The 21,661-nt window shown below is 40.2% G+C and overlaps 1 protein-coding gene across 1 annotated transcript in view; it reads right to left on the minus strand.

Moving 5' to 3' along the window:
• The window catches only part of MYH15 (myosin heavy chain 15), a 153,146-nt gene that overhangs the window by 50,562 nt on the left and 80,923 nt on the right, over window positions 1-21,661 (minus strand). The window contains exons 22-27 of the mRNA XM_078352276.1: window positions 18,572-18,827; window positions 15,231-15,473; window positions 14,035-14,211; window positions 11,900-12,045; window positions 5,479-5,569; window positions 3,148-3,537 (exon numbers count right to left, since the gene is read on the minus strand). Of these exons, the coding sequence (XP_078208402.1) occupies window positions 3,148-3,537; window positions 5,479-5,569; window positions 11,900-12,045; window positions 14,035-14,211; window positions 15,231-15,473; window positions 18,572-18,827 (1,303 nt within the window). The remainder of the gene's footprint in view (window positions 1-3,147; window positions 3,538-5,478; window positions 5,570-11,899; window positions 12,046-14,034; window positions 14,212-15,230; window positions 15,474-18,571; window positions 18,828-21,661) is intronic.

Consider the following 21,661-nt stretch of genomic DNA (forward strand, 5'->3'; position numbering starts at 1 on the left):
AGCGGGGACATAATTCAATAAATCCATGCTTTGTAAATATTCTGAACACTCTATAAATATTAATTTGGATATATAAATATAAAATGGTTTTAAAAAATGAAAGACTAGAAGCAAAAAAGGAAACCACTGCAGTAATCTAGTTGACAGGTAGAGAGAGCGCTACATGGGAATGGGAATAGAAAACGATGACATGGTAAAGACTGACCTGCTGCAATAATTGACTGAAAAGCAAACAAGGAAGAAAGAGGCGGTTCAGGCCTAGAACCTGAGTTATAAAAAGAACCACGTGCCAGCGACAGAAATGTTCAGAGGAAGTGCCAGCTTCAGGAGAAATAAAGACAGATGGCAGGGATTAAAGGAGAACGGAGGTAGTGAAGTACACACCTACTGTTAGAAAAAGCCTATATTCCCATGAATGGAGCATTGAGAATCCTTCTGGTAGGGCTGACAAGAAGAGGAGAACTGTAGAGAGAGAATTAATCTTCTTAGAGATTAGTTGGCTGGCTGTGATTATAATGCTGGTAGAAATACAGACAGTAAGGCAATTCTACTGAGGTCTTAAAATGGAAGCTGGGGATATTTTACTGGAAACTGGAAGACAGACCATCCTTATTACAAAGTGCCAAAGAACTTGGCTGAACTATGCCCTAGTCCCTTGTGGAAGGTAAACTGTAAGAATGATGAACTGGGACATTTGGTGGAAGAAATCCTTAAAGTGTTCGGGGCTCCATGGTTTCTCTTGATTGCTTAAAACAAAATACAGAGAGAAAGAAATAAAGATGAAATGTATAATCAAAGAGAAGCAGAATTTAAAGATCTTAGAAAATTCTCAGCCTGGCCAGATTGTGAAGAATAAAAAAGTATTTTCAGAAAGAAAAAACACTAAGGATGTAGACAAGCAAACATTTGATAAGGACGTTAGTAGGGATAGAAAGAAGCCAGGCGCTATTCATCGGGTCGATGGAAGGATGACCCTGAAGATATTTCTGAGACCTTTGTGGCTGCCCTGCCTACAAAGGCCCAGAAGGCCAGGGCCTTGAAGGAAATGTGATTTCAAGAGAGGATTCCCATGAGATCTCAGAGCTTGCAGCCCAGGGCTGCCTCTACTCTTAGCTCCCCACATGCCAGTGCAGTGCTCCTCTGCCACTCAGGCAGGCTCAGGTTCAGCTCAGGTCACCACTCTGGAAGGCACATGCTGTAATCCATAGCAGCATCCACAGAGTGCAAGCTCTGCAGGAGATACCGAAGCATAGCTCCTCCACCATGATTTCAAAGGATATTTTGGAGAGCCTTGGGGTTCAGGCAGAGAATTGCCATGGGAGCAAGAGCCACTGCAGAGAGCCCCCACCATGGCAGTGCTTAGTGGAACTGTGGGGGCAGAGTTGCCCCCAACACCCCAGACTTATAGAGCCACCAGCAAGCTCTCCCACTAACCTGGGAGAGCCACAAGCAGCCAACTTCAACTCCTGAGAGGTGCTGCCAGGGGAGCAGTGCTACATGGGGTCCTGGGGACCCAAACTTCACCTCAGTATGTCCAGAAGATCATGGAAACATGGAGTCAAAAATGATTATTCCCAACTTACAAGATTTCATGTTATTCGCTTTGTTTGTGTTGTGATTTTCCCTTTGTTACCTCTTTTTTCTTTCTGATTTCTCTTTTTTTGGAAGGGGAATGTCTGTGCTATGCCCGTTCCACTATTTTATTGTGGAAACACATAACTTGTTTGATTTCACAAGCTCACAGCTGGAGGGAGAATTTGCCTTAAGATGAATCATGCCTTGAGTTTCCCTCCTATATGATTTAGATGAGACTTTAGACGTTTGAGTTGACACTGAAATGACTTAAGTCTCTGGAGCCTCTTGGGGTGCTTATGCAAAGGACATAAATTTGAGGGGCCAGAAGTAGAATGCTATGGACTGAACATGTCCCCCCAAAATTCGTATGTTGAAACCACTGCCAGTGTGATAGTGTTAGGTGGGGCCTTTAGGAGGTGATGAAGTCATGAGGACATGAGCCTCCGTGAATGAGATTAGTGATCTTAAAGGTGCAAGGGAGCATCCGGCCCTTTCCTGTTTTTGCTCTTCTGCAATGTGAGGATGCAGCAAGAGGCACGTCTTTAAAGCAGAGAGCCCTCCTCTGACAATAAACCTGTTGCTACTTTGATCTTGGACTTGCCAGCCTCCAGAACTGTGAGAAATAACTTTCTATTATTTATAAATTACTCAGCGTGTGGTATTTTGTTAGAGCAGCAGAAATGAACTAAAACACCAAGGAATGAACTAAGAAAGAGGTGAGAGAGAGACAGACAGACAGACAGACACAGATTGTTTCTTTCTACTTAGTAAGGTATTTAAAAGGAATTACCGTTAAACATTTCAGAAACCACTCTATATCACTGAAGATATTCTACATTTTTCTGGCCCTAGTCCATGAAGATCAAGCTTTATTGTCAGGCCGTATCTTTCCCAGATGACTTTATTAAAATCTGCTCACAAGGAGAAGAGATTGCAGCAACTAGGCATCTGCTCTGCTTAATCTAAAGCAAAGCTCCTCTCAACTACCCGAAGACAGGGTCCCTGTTATCCGTGATCGGGTAGTTACCATTTGACATGAGAGCTTGCGGCATGTAGGTGAATGGGCTCAGTAAAGAATGAACATGTGATGAGCCTTCCTTATAGTACCGGCTGATTAAAGCGATGCCAGAGGACACGAGGGAGGAAAAGTTTCCTCCTCTCAGCAAAGCTATTTGTGTACACCATTCATTATAGGCTCTAGGAGTATCCATGCCATCACCAGGGAGCGCTCACAACAAAAGTCATTCTTCAAGGAAGATATAGATAGTGGCCTCAGATTTCCAGCTCACTTACTTATGCTGTCACTAAAAAGACCCGTAAGAAACATGGATTGGAATTCTGGTAAAAGCAGAAGCCACTTTCAGGTCACATTCAGGTGATGGATGCGTGACCTTTACAATGGCCACTAAGGTTAGGCCTGATCTATTCCATACGAAGAACTATAGTCTTCATTAGAAAATACATCGAATCACTAAGCCCATGAGCCCTATTTTTCTTTTCCCTCCCCTCTCATTTCTTCCCCTTCCTACTTACATGTTCAGAAGCCCATGAGGATAGCATGGGAGTATCTACCTTAGCTCTGGTCATCTGCTCAACACGGGTCAGGAGGTCATCTACTTCCAGCTGCAAGTCACTCTTGTCTTTTTCCAGTCTCTGCTTCACCTGCTGCAGATTTTCTACCTGGCCCTCGAGCTCAGCTAGGTTGTCTGCATGTCTCTTCTTCAAAGACGCAGAAGTTGCCTCAAAGTGCAGTGTGGCCTCTTCCATGTCTTGGCGAAGCCTCTGGAATTTCGTTTCCTGTTTCTTAGTTATTTCCAGCTGAGCCAAACTGGCTCCTCCTACCTCCTCCAGCCTCTCATTCAAGTCAACCAGGTCTTGGGTGAGGTCAGCTCTCTCCCTTTCCATCTTGGCTCGAGTGGTCCTTTCAGCTTCTAGTTTCTCTTTCAAGTCCTTTATTTGAGTCTGTACCAATAAATAATTTTGACTTTTACTAAGCACTTGTAGCATAGTCCATATTTAAGAGCTTTACTCTATTTTTTAAATTACAAAGCTAACATGAAACTTTTGGTTCTCAATGCATAACTAAAGAAAACACAATAGACAGAAGCTAAGTGATTTGCCCCAATTCAGGACCAAAACCAGAATTAGAATTTGCATTTCTTCCAAATCACTCAGCCCCTGATGATGGGCAAGCTCATTAAATTATATACATGGAGGAGAAAGCTTAGTAAAGAGTATTTCCCAAAGAAATAGGAAAATATCTTTCATATGACACAAGAGTGTTTAAGAGCACGTATGAAAATTGGGATAATAAATTTTATATACAAAAATCTTCCTCATCTGAAATTCATTGATCTCAACTATCTGGGACTTGGGCAAAATTGTGATCAAAAAAATGAACATCTTCAATTTCAAGCAATTTACTTAAACAATATCAATTTAATTTTACACATAATTCTAAAAATCTTGGTTACTTGGTTTTCTAGTCTGCAGGAGATTTCAAGTAAGAGATCCAAAACAACAAAGGGGAGTTGGCAAAGGAATGTGGACTGATAAAGTGGGAAGTGATGCGACATCATCAGAGGCAAGATTATTGGAAAAAGAGGGGCTAACGGCTGGCGGAGCCGCAAGCCCTTTTAGTACAGGTCAAATCAGTCTATAAATCCTGATAGCATCACTGTATTCCAGAACAATGAAGCCACTCTGTTATCCTCATCACTTTAAATAATTAGGCATAGGTTAGAGAGAGGAGAAAACAAGATAGAAACTGTTTTAGAATATGTTTTCCTTTCCATTAAATAAGAGTACTGTGGCTTAGAAAAAACTAATTTCTAGATTATACCAAATAAGTAGTCTACCAGTTCTACAGATAAGGTATGATGGAAAAGGTGCTTTAAAAAAAAAGTATGATTTTCACATTCAAGTAACCGTGATCCTCTTCCAGCTGGTTATCATGGGATCCAAAACAACATTGATCCCAAATCATACCACCATGGAACCAAACATTTCTGAAATGTTCTGTCAGAAATAATCTTTATAGAACTTTCTGAAGGCATTAAGGTAAGGAAATTTGTCTTTTGGATATATTGAAATTTTTTTTTATTTTAATAAGGTCAAGAGTCATTTGAAGTCAAGCCCAATGAATACCATAACCACTTGCAGGTTAATAGCATGTCTGAAACTAAAATCTGTTTACAAAACGTTGAGACTGGTTTTCTTATTTGGCTCAAAATATTTCAGGAGATAAATATCAGAAAGAGGTTCCAAAAGTATTTCGAGCCATAGTTATATTACTAAGATATTTATTTAGCACCAAAGGGAAATTATCCATCTGAACGTGTGTGTGCATTTGTGTGTAAAATTACTTTATAACATGGTCATATGCTATGAAACTCACACAGTCTAAAACTTATAAATAGCTATTTATTATCACATAATGTTTTGAGGCTACAAGTACCTATAGAACTTACTGATTTTCAGTCACTCACCTTCTAATCACAAAGAATAATTATTATAAAAATTAAATTGCTAACACTGCATGCATACCACGGGTCAGGCACTGTGCTTATTACTTAAATATATCATTGCATTTAATAATATGAGCTCAATGGTTGCCAGAAGGATTCATGACTGAAAAAACAAGTTTTGGATTTTAGCACAATGCCTCGTTCACAGCAAACATTCAACAAATTAGGTATTCACTTTTATTATTCTCATAAGGAAATTTAAGCTTAACTCTATCTGTGGAATGCCACAATTTCCCTTCTTAACCACTGGTCTTTTCCGCCTCTGCCTGTGGTTGGTTAAGGGTATGAATACCTTGGCATAAATGTGTCATGGAACTGCCAGTCGTCACCCCTGGATCTGAATATAAGCACACAGGCATATTTGATAATCGATTACCTGATGCTCTTTAACCATCTTCCGAAGCTGAGCTACCAGGCCTTTCTCATTCTCCACTTTTGAATTCATCTGACTCACTTCTAATTCTTTTCTGTTTAGAAAAATATAACAAATACAATTGTTCAGAATAATAACATTTTGTTTAAAGTAGTTAGAATTGTAATATTCCTAACACAAAGAAAAGATAAATGTTTGATGTGATAGATATCCCAATTACCACAATTGAATCTCGGAAGATTGTATACAGGTATCAAAATAGCACATGTACTCCAAAAATATGTACAATTATTATATATCAATAAAAAAACAGGCTTTGACCAAAAAATGAAAATACCATTCTGTTTAAATATTTTTAAAATTATAGATATAATACAATAATTTATTCTCATTTTTAAACTTCAATGATTATACCTACATCTGAAGTTTTCTTAGCTACGATACCTGACATGGCTTGGCTGAGTCTCCACCTGAATCTTATCTTTAATTTCCACGTGCTGTGGGAGGAACCAATGGGAGGTAACTGACTCATTTAGGCAAGTCTTTCCTATGTTATCCTCATGAGAGTGAGTAAGTCTCACAAGATGTAATGATTTTATAAAGAGGCGCTGTTCTGAACAATTTCTCTTTTTGCCTGTCACCATTCATGTTAAGTGTGACTTCCTCCGCCTTGCCTTCCACCATGATTATGAGGCCTCCCAGCCATACAGAACTATAAGTCTGTTAAACCCTCTTTCCTGTATAAGGTAAATCTTTATCAGCAGTGTGGAAATGGAATAGTACAGTAAATTGGTACTAGCATAGTGGGGCGCTGCTGAAAAGCTACCCAAAAATGTGGAAGCGACTTTGGAAATGGGTAACAGGCAGAGCTTGGAACAGTTTGGAGGACTCAGAAGAAGAAAGACAAATGGGGGAAAGTTTGGAACTCCCTAGAGATTTGTTGAATAGCTTTGACCAAAATGCTGATAATGAAATGGATAATAAAATCCTTTGGACAAGGTAGTCTCAGATGGAGATAAGGAACCTGCTGGGAACTGAAGCAAAGGTGACTCTTGTTATGTTTTAGCAAAGAAATTGGTGGCATTTTGTCCCTGCCCTTGAGATTTGTGGAACTTTGTTTTGAGAGAGATGATTTAGGGTATCTGGTGGAATTTCTAAGCAGCAAAGCATTCAAGAGGTGACTTGGGTGCTGTTAAATGCATTCAGCTTTTTGTTTGTTTGTTTGTTGTTATTGTTGTTTTGGAGACTGAGTCTCGCTCTGTCACCCAGGCTGGAATGCAGTGGTGTAATCTTGGCTCACTGCAACCTCCACCTCCCAGGTTCAAGTAATTCTCCTGCCTCAGCCTCCTGAGTAGCTGAGACTATAGGCACATGCCATCATGCCCAGCTAATTTTTTGTATTTAGCAGAGACAGGATTTCACCATGTTGCCCAGGCTGGTCTTGAATTTCTGAGCAAAGGCAATCTGACTGCCTTGGCCTCCCAAATTGTTAGGATTACAGGCGTGAGCCACTGTGCCTGGCCTGCATTCATTTTACAAGGAAAGCAGAACATAAAAGTTCAGAAGATTTGCAGCCTGACAATGTGATAGAAAAGAAAATCCCTATTTCTGAGAAAAAAATCAAGTCAGCTGTAGAAATTTATGTAAATAACAAGGCACTGAAAGTTAATCCCCAAGACAACAGGGCATGTCAGAGGTCTTCACTGAAGCCCCTTCCAACACAGGCATAGAGGCCTAGGAGGAAAAAGGGTTTCCTGGGCTGGGCCAAGGGTCCCTGTGTTGTGTGCAGCCTAGGGACTTGATGCCCTGCATCTCAGCTGCTCCAGCCATGGCTCAGAGTGGTTAACATAGAGCTTGGGTCATAGCTTCAGAGGGTGCAAGCCCCAAGCCCTGGCAACTTCGACCTGGTGTGGAGCCTGCAAGTACACAGAAGTCAAGAATTGGAGTTTGGGAACCTCCACCTAGGTTTCAGAAGATGTATGGAAATGTTTGGATGTCCAAGCAGAAGTTTGTTGTGGGGTCCTCATGGAAAACCTCTGCTAGAGCAGTGCAGAAGAGAAAAGTGGGGTCAGGGCCCCCACACAGAGTCCCTACTGGGGCAGTTCCAAGTGGAACTGTGAGAAGAGGGCCACTGTCCTCCAGACACCAGAATGGTATATCCACTGACAGCTTGCACTGTATACCTGGAAAAGCCGCAAACATACAACCAGCCCATGATAGCAGCCAGGAAGGAGGCTGTACCCTGCAGAGCCACAGGGGAGGAGCTGCCCAAGACCATGGGAACTCACCTCTTGCATCAGTGTACCCTGGAGGTGAGACATGGGGGGATCATTTTGGAGCTTTAGGATTTGATTGCTCTGCTGGATTACAGACTTGCATGGGGCCTGTAGCCCTTTGTTTTGGCCAATTTCTCTCATTTGGAATGGCTGTATTTAGGCAATGCCTGTACCCACATTGTGACTAGGAAATAACTAACTTGCTTTTGAATTTACAGGCTCATAGGCAGAAGGGACCTGCCTTGTCTCAGATGAGACCGTGGACTGTGGACTTTTAAATTAAAGCTGAAATGAGTTAAGACCTTGGGGGACCGTTGGGAAGGCATGGCTGGTTTTGAAATGTGAGGACATGAGATTTCGGAGGGGCCAAGGGCAGAATGATATGGTTTGGCTGTGTCCCCACCCAAATCTCATCTTGAACTTCCATGTGTTGCGAGAGGGACTCTGTGGGAGATAATTGAATCATGGGGGCTAGTCTTTGCTGTGCTGTTCTCATGATAGTGAATTAGTCTCACAAGATCTGATGGTTTCATAAAAAGGCTTTCCCCTGCACAAGTTCTCTCTCTCTTTTTTCCTGCCGCCATCCCTATGAGATGTGACTTGCTTGTCCTTGTCTTCTGCTATGATTGTGAGGCCTCCCAAGCAAAGTAGAACTGTTAAGTTTATTAAACCCTTTTTTCCTGTAGAAATTAGCCAGTCTCAGATATGTCTTTATCAGCAACATGGAAACAAACTAATATAATACCCAATCCCCACTTTCCCACTAGAGGGAACCACCATTATCCATCTAGTATAAATCCTTCCAGAAATTTAACTACTGACATATGTTTGTGCTTGCATGTGCATATGTAGCTGTAGAGTTCCATTTTCTTTACAATGATAGAATATTGTGTATGTTTGCATTTATAGATTAATAACAATCCATATTAATACATTATTACATTAAGATATTGATAAGAATACCATTTATTATATGTTAAATATTATCTTTAATATTTTAAATGTTACAAAGTTCAATAATGTATTGAACTTAATTCAATACATTATTGAATTGAGAATGTTATTTTAAGAATAACATTATTCTTAACAATATATTAAGCTTAAAAATCTTAAGCTATTATATTTTAAGCTAATTATTATATTAATAATGTATTATTACTCCATTATTTTTTCTACACAGGCCTACACAGAATACTCCATTTAAAAATTAACTATGCCATGGCATTTTAAGATTTAGACATTCCTTAGTTTGTGAATTTCCCAATTAATAAGCACTTGGGCTTCCTTAATATTTTGCTTTTACAAATCACACTGTTCATAATCATGCCCCTTGAATACACATTTCTCTAGAGTGGATACTGAGCAGGAAATTGTTGGGTAATGTAAGTGCTAAAACACATGATAACCCTCTCTTTTAATCTCCACTAACACTGTGAGATCACTGTTTCTCTACATTTGTAGAGAATAACATACTACCCAAATTTTCTTAGACAATAGAATAGTATTTCATTTTTCTTTTTGAATGTTCTCAATTACTAGTAATGACTACATCCTGTCAACTATTCGTATTTTTAGATTATCAATAAATCAAAAGAACTATTTGTGTCCTTTGCTCATTTTTCTATTAGGTTGTTCATCTAATTATAAATTTTCCTTTGATTTTTGATATTTTTTATATTTATTACAAATTTTTCTCTCACTTTACATCTTGCTTCCAATCTATTTATGTTGGCATTTGTCACATGTTTAAAATTTTGATGTCAAATATATCGATATCTTCCTTTTGTCTTTGGCTTTTTGTGACTTGTTCAAGAAGATTTAACCTGTCAATCTCCTAAGACTTATTGATTATATTTTTAAAAACTGTTTTAAATTGTGGTAAGAACACTTAACATGAGCTCTACTCTCTTAAGTTTTTAAGAACAAAATACAGTATTGTTAACTATAGGTACAGTGTTGTAAAGCGGATCTCTAGAACTTAATCCTCTTGCATAACCAACTTTATACTCATTGAACAAGTCTCCATTATTTCTCTCTCCTCCCAGCCCTGGACAACCACTTTGCTATAAATTTGTTTCTGTGAATTTGATTATTTTAGATACTTCTATCAGTGGAATCATGTAGTCTTTATCCTTTTTGTGACTGGCTTATTTCACTTTGTATAATGTCCTCCAAATTCATCCAAGTTGTTGCACGTGGCAGGGATTTCTGTCCAAGGCTGAGTAACTGTCCATTGTGTGTGTATTTAGATTATACATATGTATGTTTACAGATATATGTGTGAATGTATGTATGTGTGTTTGGGTTTTTTTTCATCTTTTAAATTCTAATTCATTTATTTCAATAGGTTTTTGTGTATACGTATATATACGCACACACACACCCCACATTTTCTTTATCCATTCATCTATCAAAGGATATTTAGATTGTTTCCATGTATTGGCCATTGTGAATAATGTTGCATCTTCTAATGTTTTATGACTTTGTTTTGACATTGAGTTCATCAGTGCAACTGAAGTTTGGGTGTATACATTGTATGAGGTAGGAATTTCTCTTATCTCAGGAAATGAATAGCTAATAATTCCAGTACCATTTACTAAGTATTTCATCATCACTAATTTGAAATGCCACCTTTATCACGTATTGTCTCAGATATACATAGGTCTACCTAGGGAAAAAGTTTTACGATTAAGTTACAACTTTTTAAAACTATGGATTTCGGGCCGGGCACGGTGGCTCAAGCCTATAATCCCAGCACTTTGGGAGGCTGAGGCGGGTGGATCACGAGGTCAAGAGATCAAGACCATCCTGGTCAACATGGTGAAACCCCGTCTCTACTAAAAATACAAAAAATTAGCTGGGCATGGTGGCGCGTGCCTGTAATCCCAGCTACTCAGGAGGCTGAGGCAGGAGAATTGCCTGAACCCAGGAGGCGGAGGTTGCGGTGAGCCGAGATCGTGCCTGGGTAACAAGAGCAAACCTCCGTCTTAAAAAAACAAAAAGAAAAACAAAAAATAATAAAAATAAAATAAATAAATAAAACTATGGATTTCTAAAATGCTAAAGCTCTTGACCTGTGGCCTACACAACACAGAGTATCATTTACACTTTGCCAGTTATCATTTGCACTGAAACACGATCTTCAAAATTGAATGCAAAGGGAACTCTATCATCATGTTTACATTATTCCGTTCCATCCATAAAGTCATTTGTTTCATCATTTCTAAACACCTTTTAAGCCCAGTAGCTCATTAGTAGAATATGAGTCAAGCCTCACCAAGAGCATACATAATAGCATACGTATATACCAACAAGAGAGTCAGATGCTCATGGCTGGTCACTGGACTCTCCTCCCTCTTTTACTGTGGGCCTCAACCACTGACACACTGCAGTGTTTAACCTGGCCTGTCTTACTCTTCATCCTCACTGTTTTCCTCTCTTATTTGGTATAATCTAAATAAATGGAAAATCCCTAATGGTTAAAAGAAAAAAAAAAAGTCTAGTTAAACAGAGGAAGATGAGAAAAGGGAGAAGGTGAGAAAATCATGTCACTGATGTGGAGAACTACACTGAGAAAGCCATCTTGCTCTAAGTTCCTTGGGGTATAAGGAATCCAAATGAATAGAAAATTTCCCCAATTTTAATCATCTTCATGGGTTCAGATTTGAAGGTTTAATGTTTATATAGTAAATTATTTGATCAAAGTTCCTATATAAATATTAATTATGTCTGGCAAACATATATTATTTAAGTAACCAGAGAGTATATCAGTCTTCACATCAGGATCAATTTTTTTTTTAACATATCATGACATTGGTTTCATCATGAGTAAAAGGAGAGAGACATTTTTATTTTTTGATTTACAGCTGAAGGTTCCCAATAATTTACATCTCATATACCTTATATTATTCTTTCTCATCTGCTAGTCAGATACTTTCTCAGTTACATCCTTCTAGATATTGCATTTACTCTCTTTTTACAGCTATAAAGCACAGCAAAGAAAAAAAAAATCATTTCCTAGGCCTGTTATCCTTGCCTTGGGTCTTGAGCTATCTGGCCCTGGAGTGCTAAGGATAAATGAAACGAGAAAGCTATTCCTTCTAATATAAGGTCTCCAAGAATCTCACGTCAACAGAAAGGTGGCCTACTTCCTCAGCTCTTCTGCCAGGTGTCGCTGGCTGCTCTCCAGGTTCTCCAGACTTTCCCGGTTCAGCTTTAAATCGCCCTCCAGTTTATGCAGCTCCCTTTCACAGTTCATTCTTGCTTTTCTCTCCTGCTCAAGGGCACCCTCAAGCTGACAGAAAGAGATATTATTTAGCCAAATAAATAGGTAGAGTTTATACTTCACTAGATGTGTTCATTAACCACTTACCTTCTGGAAAAAGAAAGATACAAGCACAAATTCTATAAATGATGCCCAATAACAGAGAGATTTCCAAATAAATACTGCATATGTCAATAGGTTGACAAAAGAATCCAGAAATCACAGGGATAAAACAAAACGTTAGAAATTACAGAATAGAAATTCTGTCTTAGGGAAGGAACAAACAAGAAATGGCCAGTGAGCCCTTGATTGATCGCTTTCCAATGATAGGAAGCTCACTTCTTCACATGGCAGCTCATTTCACGGGTGGATAAGTCCATTTACTGGGGAGTGCTTCTTCATAAGAAGCCAAAATATTCCCTGGAAATTCTATCCCCAAGTACAAGCTCTGCTCCCTGGAGCAACACCAAGCAAATCAGTTTCCGCCTGATCATCCTTAATAATCTGGAAGAACTCCTCGGCATCACTGGCCCATTCAAACACATTCTCACACGGCATGATTTCCAAGCCTCGTCACCACCTTGGTACCCTCTTCCAGTTCGTGACATCATGCCATATTCTGCTTCCTCACTGAATGTTCCCCATCAGAACATTCCAGTTTTGCATGGAGTAATAGTGCCAAGGATGATATGGAGGTTAGTTTTGCAGGAAACCAGGTAACGGCCACAATATGGCCTTTTGTTTATTGATATGTTTACCTTGTAACAATGGAAGATACGCTCTGTAACCAACCAAAGAGATGAAACTCAAACTGGGAGGGAGGGAGAGATTCTGGAAAGGACATATGTAAAAGTCTGAAAGTAGAACAGCGAGTGCTGTGGAGTGGAGTCTGTGTCCCTGTCAAAGTCATGCTTTAAAATCCTAATCCCCAATGTGACGGTGTTGGGAGGTGGGGCCTTTGGGAAGTGATGAGGTCCTAAGGGTGGAGCCCCGGTGAATGGTATTAGTCCTTATAAAAGAGACCCTGTAGAGCTCCCGTGTTCCTTCTGCCATGTGAGGACACACGGAGCAGTCACCCTCTGTAAACCAGGAAATGTGTTCTCACTAGACGCCAAGTCTGCTGGCACTTTGCTCATGGACTTTCTAGCCTCCAGAACTGTGGGACACAAACTGCTATTTATTTGCGACCAGTTTATGGAATTTTACTATAGCAGCCTGAATGGACTAAGACGTCAGGAGAGAATAAGTGTGTGGATGTGTGAGATATGTAATTAGTGGAAGTCGGAAGAAATGTAATACAACTAATAGGTAATAGAAAAAATTTATATAGAGGCAGGAAGAAAAAGCAGTAGATAAGGAAAAAAATCCTAACACTCTTGTCAACAATTTTTAAAGGCTGCACTTTGGTGACTACTGAGAGCATGAATGCATACACTATGTCAGCCGGGGTGGGAAAAAGGAAGAATTATGAACCCACACATTGAGACTGGTGTGAAACAGCTTTATTTCACAGGGCATTTAGAGGCAAAATGGGCATCATCTTAAAAGTATTTTCCAGTAGTGTAGGTAGAACACAGCTTGTGTTCACATATCTTTCAACAATAAATAATTCTTGGCACACCATGGGAAACACACATGGCCTTTAAAACGAATTCTTCCAAACCAGTGTCAAATAGAGTACCAGCATATCTGTGGGGCAAAACACCAGGTTCCGTGGGAGATATGAGGAAAAGCCAGTCACCTAAGGTGACAACCCTTTACCATTCGTCTTAATGTTCGTTTCCCATTGCCCAGGATTGAAAGTTGCATTTAAAAACTGACAGATTACGTGCGGAGACCTCTCTCATACTGCTGTGGTTTAGCGTATAAGAAAAAGAACACTTTTATTCTCAATCATCAGGAAAACAAACTCTGCTACTAGGTTTTCCTGAAACTGTCAAGATAAATTAATGAAGTAAAACCTGGAGTTAGGTGTATATGTAGCCAGGTCACTAACCAACCAGATACGCCGCTACCGACCTCACAAACTTGCTGTTCCAGCTTCAGGTTTGCCTTGCTCAGGCTGCTGAGCTGCTCCTCCTCCACGTGCAGGTCATCCAGAGTCTGCTGATGGGCCTCCTGCACAGCCTTGGCTGCTCTGTTAAGTTTGCTGATATCCTCATTTAGAAACTCGACTTCCTCAGTCAGGTTCTTGACCTGTGGGAAGAAGATGGCGGCTTCGTTAAAGACTCTGCCGGAACGCCGGGGGTAACACTGAGGGTCGTCTCTCCTCTGGAGTCCAGAACAACCCATGAAGTATCCGGTGTCATCAAGAGCTGCATTCAGCCAAATTCCTGAAACACTAAATTCAGGTTTTCCCCCACAAAAGGGATCTGTTAGCTGTCATGGTCAGGAAATGAAGTATTCTGTTTAAAGATTAATATGTATAAATAATTATTTATTCATTAACATTATTAATATGAAAGAAGTTGGATGGTCAATGTGATTCACAGTATTATATCACAGTAACAACACTAAAGGTGATTGCACTTTTTTCTGAGGTGTCATGGCATGACACCTCAGATTGTGTTGTGCCTCAGTATCCCAAGAAAGTGGCAGTTAAAGGTTCCAGCTGATATATACAAAAATAAGAGTGCTATTTAATAGTCTGCCAAAATTACGGTGTCACTGTGGAGACTGTGGTTCCCGGAGGCTTATGCGGCCTCCTCACTGTCCTCGATCCACACATAGATGCACAAGTTAACCCTCAACCAAACCCTCAGCCCAAACAAAACTCGGAAGTCCTTAACTAGAATTAACTGACATCTTCGAGGTCAAACTCTAAATCAGTGATACAGCAGGGGACTCAGGCACACCCTGAATTATCTTTTAGCAAACCCTATCATGCTCACTCTCCTTCCAAAAAAAAAAAAAGGTTTCTTACAGGCCCGATGAAACCATTTTATTCTATGACAGAGTTCAGATGCAATAGGATTGGAGCAAATGAAAACGTTTCATTTGGGAGATTAAATACGGTTCCATAAGTTCAAACTGGAAATGTGAATCAGGACAGCACAGTTTATCAGACCCTATATTTTGTGCCAGTTCTGACTCTCAATGCTATAAAATTGCAGGCCGCTGTTTTAATTAAATAGAGCAAGTCGGATACCAAAACCTGATTTGAGAGTGGAATTCTGGCTGCCGGGCCTTCTTAACTAACGTTATGGAAAAAGTACCTTGTGCTCTGTGGCTCGCTTCTCCTTCTCTGACTTCGCCAATATTGTTTCCAGGTCATCGATTTCTTTCTTCAACTCAGAACATTCATCTTCAAGTTTCCGCCCCCTGGCAGTCAGCTCAGAATTTAGCTCCTCTTCTTCCTCCACCCTCTCCGACAGCTCCTTTACTCTGGCCTCCAGCTGGATCTTGGATTTAATCAGCCACTCGCACTGCTCTTCAACGTTTGCCCGTGTCTCTTGCTCCTGCCATGATGAGGAGAAAATTGTTGCCAACAGCTGGAAGTAATTTATCAGCTGGGCGAAAATGCTGCTAACACATAGCAAAGAGATAATTGCCTGCCCTCTGCCCAGTACTTTCACCTACCTTTCCTAAACAGCTAATCATATTCCCAGGTCCCCGATCTGATCACTGAGAGGTGGAGAAGTTGCTTCTCTTTGGAGGTGCTTTCAATCTCTCAGGCCAATTCAGTAGATTAGATTACCTCTTCTAAAGCACTTAATAGAATCCTGGTGGCCTCAAGGAGCTAGCGTGCCTCCGAAAATCAGTGGCGCGCTGCTTAAATCACAGCTTCTGGAAACATCCACATCGGCACAGAGTTTGAGGTTGATAACTGCTTAGAAAATCATGTTTTAAGAAAGCAGGGTTCCCTCAGAATATTGCACTGTGGCTATTATAAGTGCTTGTTTAATATACATCTCTTCTAATAAATTGAGCTGAGTTACATGTTTTTTAAATTTGTTGGCTAAATTTAGAAGTCATAAGGTTATTTGCAAGTCATTAACTAGATTTCACTGTTATTTCCAACTAAAATTTTTGCCTCAAGGATTCTGCCAGCACAAAGTTACACGAAGAGCGTATAGTACTCTTTATCCTTTCTCAGGCACTGCCTCCAGCTCTTACTGGGTGACCCACTGTTCCTGTGGTATGGGTCAAGTAAGAAATAAAGGGGCTTTTTGCTATAGAGCACCTTTCATAACTTTAAACTCCTCTAATTTATCTTTTTTAGAGGCTAAATAAAACCTCTTCTTCATAAGCAACTTCTTAATTGTTGGAGATCTTGTTATAAGTTCACATACATTTTCATCTTCCATCTCTAGACCTCGTCCATCCTTCACAATGTGCCAGTTGGACAATGTAGTAATGATCCATTTGCCTCACTTAACTTGTGTCTGCTAATTAGACCAAGAGTCGGGGACTTGGGGGAGGTAAAAATCCAGGCTATTGGCCTCTGAGTAGCTCCTGGCTGGAGAATGGCTGCCTACCCAGCAAACCCGGCTCAAAGAGGCACAGATGGAGAGAGATACAGAATAACAAATCTGCAACTTCACTGAAGACCCCAAAACAGGGGCTAAACAAAAAGAAGTATCAGGACATTTAGGAAGGGTCAATGCAAATGAGAGAAGCTTCCAGTGCATGGAAAATAATACAGACATTTTATCTAAGTTCACCCCACGGTGACAAGCAGCACAGTTCTTTGCTGTATTCCATTCAGCCTGTATACAAGAGCTGTCACCATCACTGAACAAAGAGGACAGTCCAATCGACCATCATTGATCTCTTCATTAAACGTGACAGCAGGATTTGGGGGCCGGCTGAGCACCGGTGTGGCAGTTTAGCTGTAGGAAGAGCCTTTCCCCAATGGCAGCTATTCTCTGACGTACTCACCATATTAATTGGAATGGGGTCACTCAGTTCTGGTGGAATGTCGACTAAGCAAAGAAGGATTTCAAATATTTCTTTTTTCTTTTTTTTGGATTCTTTTGTGTTTAGATTTGTCTCTTAAAATAAATAATAAAATATAATGTATACATAATGATACTTCTGTCAACTTCATCTCAGTTACAGTCTGAATGCATTTCAGCCTTCTCGGGTTTGCTCTGGAGTTTGCGTCCATGTGATTCCCATGCTCCCTGCAATGATCTTTTGCATGCATCCCAAGCTTTCGTTTGCCATGCCCTACACAAGCTGGGTCTATTTCTAGCTCCTGCATCACCCCAGGTAACACTGGCTATCTTCCATCAGTAGGAAGAATGATGGAAACTGGGAGGCCAGGTCTCAACCAAAGTTACCTCTTCCCTGAGCCAACATATTTTACAAATTGTGATTCTTACAGTTCTTACAGTCACTTTGAAATGGGGTCCAGGAATTTGTATTTTTAATAAGCATACCAGGTAAGATTGGTATACACTGAAGTTCTAGGACCACTGCTATGTTAAATATGATCAGAAATGCAGGTTCAGATGTGAAGTCTTATGTAAAATAGAGCCTGTTGGCATGCTGGCAGATAATTCAGCTCCAAAACATTAAAGAGTAATAATAATAAAAGAATAACTTGATCAGTTTGAAAGTACTAAATTTTCTCTGTTTTTGGTAAAATTTAAAAATAAGAAAAACTGTTGTTTCTTGATTAAAAAAAACAAGAAAAATTATATTTGACCCCAACATTTTTTCAACTTAACACTGTGCTAAGTAGAGAGGAAAGCATTACAAAGGTGGTTAAAATTTCTTCCTGGCCCTTTGGGCTGTTTTGGGATCACAGAGGTTCAGGTGGCTAGGGAGGACTAACAGGAAAGAGAGTGAGCAATGACACAGCAGTATCAGAATGCAGACAGAAGCTTGAATGCCCAAACCAGGGGTTTGGACTCTAAAATGTACATATTATATAATCTGAGGGTTGCTCACCAGGGAAGCAACATGATGCTTTTTAAAAGACAATGGTTTTTAATCTAGACTGGATATCAGAGTCACCCATACAGATTATTTGGACCCACACAGAGTCTGCTTAAGCAAAACATCTGAGAGTAGGGTCTAGGCATATTTATTTTTATTTTTAACGTTTCACAAATGAATTTGATACAAAGCCAAGGTTAAGAACTGTTTTAAGAACTCATCTCATTAGTCTTGTTGATCTGGACCCAGGAAGGGAAAGTAGGGAGACGAAATCAGGATATCTGACTAGAAGCACATGCAACATTCCTGAAGATCTCAATCAAACTTTTCTTGGGACCTACCAAAATCCTGTTTGCTGATTTGCTAATGGATCATGGGCTACACGCAAACTCTAAATCAAGACCCAGAGCTTCCTGGCCCCCATGAGGTGCTATTACCTTGTAAAACTCCATCTGATAGTTTGTCCCTTTTTAAAAGACGTCTTGCCGGTTAAATCACTTCATGGCGAAACAGGGTGTCTCTTTGTTTTCATTGTCTTTGGTTTTATAAAATCCTTTGGTATTTGTAAAGCACACACATCTATTTTTTTTTTTCCACATCAGCATTGCCTGCTTAACAAGGGAGTCTAATTAAAAACTTGATTTAAAGAACAAATGGTGGTGCTACTCACAGCCTGAAGCTGAAGAATCAGGTCATTTTTTTCCTGAGTGAGGGAGACTTGCTTTGCTTTCAGTTCCTCCCTCTGAAACTCTGATTTCTCCAAGGCTTTCTGCAATTGTGCACACTCTTCCTTCAGTCTAGCTATTTCTTCTCCTACTTCTGAAGATTTAACAAGAGGCCTGATCTTAAAGAAGAGCTTCATCCAGGGCCAGTTCTTCACAGCCATGAAAGCTCTTACGTTCCACTGGATCAAAATAAGTGCATCCCTAAATCAAGACAGAAAAAAGAAAAGCAAGTTAGCCTAGACTATAGGAGAATCCGTTTCCAAATTAAGATTCGCAATAAACACATCTTTTTCAGGAGTCATAAAACATTCTTATTAGTCTTCAAAGCACTTTTATATCTAGATTGTCTTTTGATTCTGACAAAACCCTCCAAGGGATATCTGGGGTTACCAGCATTATGGACTAGATATCTTAAAAATGTTCCCAACACAAACATTCTTTGAATGAGAGCTGAGCCTAAAGAGAGTGAGACATATAGAAAGCAACAAAAACTTGGCCGGGCACGGTGGCTCAAGCCTGTCATCCCAGCACTTTGGGAGGCCGAGGCGGGTGGATCACGAGGTCGAGAGATCGAGACCATCCTGGTCAACATGGTGAAACCCCGTCTCTACTAAAAATACAAAAAATTAGCTGGGCATGGTGGCGTGTGCCTGTAATCCCAGCTACTCAGGAGGCTGAGGCAGGAGAATTGCCTGAACCCAGAAGACAGAGGTTGCAGTGAGCCGAGATTGCGCCATTGCACTCCAGCCTGGGTAACAAGAGCGAAACTCCATCTCAAAAAAAAAAAAGAAAGCAACAAAAACTTGAACAATAAGTGAATGCCTGCATAGCTTGGCCTTGTTTATGGAAGGAGGAAACCAGTCTTGATATGGTTAAGAGTTTGTATTTCCATATTCACATGGATAAAAAGTAAGGCAGAAACCTTCAAAGACTCTTGCCCATAATAAAATGGAGGAATGAAAAATCAACCCCACCAGCAAAGAGAGATATCAAACTAAAGTACATCTGATTTGGTATGAGTGAAGACAAATCCTACTTCTGATTTTTTAATGGTCCAGTACCACTGAAGTATTTAAGGTTTAAATTACACTGCCTGAATGGTACAGAAATATACAAGAAATGAGCACAGTGATTTTTTTTACACTAATAATAAATACCTTTGGGACCCTTGGGGTAGGAAAATGCAAAATTACATGGAAAAAAATATATCTTGAAACCAAACACCAGAAATTCTCCTAGATAAGGGCCCCTAAAGAGGGCTTACAGTCCGAAGTTACAAAACACATGCAGGAAAAATGGATCCTCCATGAAGTTGAGCACAAATAACAAAAAGTTTGATGAAAGCCTCAAGATTTTCAGATAATTGAATTATCTGATGGAGACTATCAAATGATTATGTTAACAAGTATTAAAGTATAAAGGAAAGAACTTTAGAAACAATGAACCATATGATAAAAGGACACACAGACTTGAAAGAAGACCAAATAAAATGTCTGAAACTAAAAAAATAGCAATTGAAATCAAATGCTCAGTGGAAAAATTAAGTAGCTTATTTGACACACTAGAAAAAAAAAAAAAACTAGTGAATTAAGAAAAGAATAAACCTCCACAGCTCCAGACTCCAGGATGGCCCTTACAACCTCAGGTTCCAGGCCTGCCCCAGTGCCAGTCCAGACATGCAGCCTCAGACTGCAAGCCTACCCGCAATGACCCAGGCTCCAGGACCATCCCATTAATCAGTCCAGTCCCCACAGACCCCGCTTCAGACTTGTCCCCATGGACCCAGTTAATAAGGGTGTTCCAGTAGATCCTAACCAAAGACACAAATCTCACGGCCCTAGGATCCAGACATACTCTCACTAGGTCCACTACCACAGACTTAGACAGCAAGGCCTGCCCATGTGGATCCAAGCTCCGGTGTATACAGCCTCCAGGATAATCTTCATGGACCCAGTAACCCGGCCTGCATGTGCACTGAAACTGCCACTGAAGGAATGTATTCTCTCCCCGTGTCCACAAGGAGGCATCGTTTCAAAGGCAAGAACTTCCAGCACCATACTTCCACCCATGTCTCCATCTGGGAGCTTAGAGGTCTTTGTTTAACTTTCGCATGTGCAGGGTGATAATCAAAGATCAATCACTCCAGCAGAAGTATAAAAGAACTCCTTTCATAGGACAGAAAACTTGAATATGGCGGGAATATCTCCCAGGTTAAAAGTCCCCTTCTCTATCATCTGGGCGGACTCCATTTCTAGATCCCCTTCCGTGACAGCACGGAAACTCGCTCTCTCTCTCTATTTCTTTCTCCTTTTTTCTCTCTCTCTGCCTAAATAAATCACTTTCTGTAAAACTCTTTGGAGTTCAATGTTTACTTAATCACTCACCATGCCCGGCTGGGTCCTCTCCCACATTCTTGAGTGAAGGACCAAGGGCCTGGAAGAACACAGCCCACTGGGGAGCAAAGTAAGCCCATTGTCTGCAATCCAGTCACACAACCAGGCCATCATGCCCCAAGATTCACCAGTGGACCCTACCAGCTGAACTGCCAAGAATCTCTGACCGAGCTTACTGAAGAAGAGCTTTTCCTGTTGGAGCCTATAAACACTAAACGACATACTACTTCAAATGCACAAACACTAATGGAAGGCCACAAAGATCATGAATAATAAAAAAAAAAATGACACCACCAAAGGAAAAAAAATATGACACACTCCTTAAAAAATGGAGCTCTACAAAGTAGCTAAATCAGGCACTGGAGATGTAATAAATTACAGGTTTCTGAAACAAATACACAATCAAAATGGACATCTGGAGCAGTTAGGGACAAAGGCCTACAGTCTCTAGCCAGGATGTCTGGAGAAGGTCCTTTCCACTCAAAGCCACTTCATAAATATGATGGAGGGTGGCTACTGTTTCTTCAAATGTACAGACACACATGCAAAGCTACAATAAACATGAAAACTCAGGGACACAGAACAGAATAAAAAGAATGAAATTAATCTCAAATAATCAATCCTAAATTGACATCAATGAAT

Source organism: Callithrix jacchus, chromosome 15 (assembly GCF_049354715.1).
Source record: "Callithrix jacchus isolate 240 chromosome 15, calJac240_pri, whole genome shotgun sequence".
In the NCBI taxonomy this organism is placed as follows: Eukaryota; Metazoa; Chordata; class Mammalia; order Primates; family Cebidae; genus Callithrix; species Callithrix jacchus.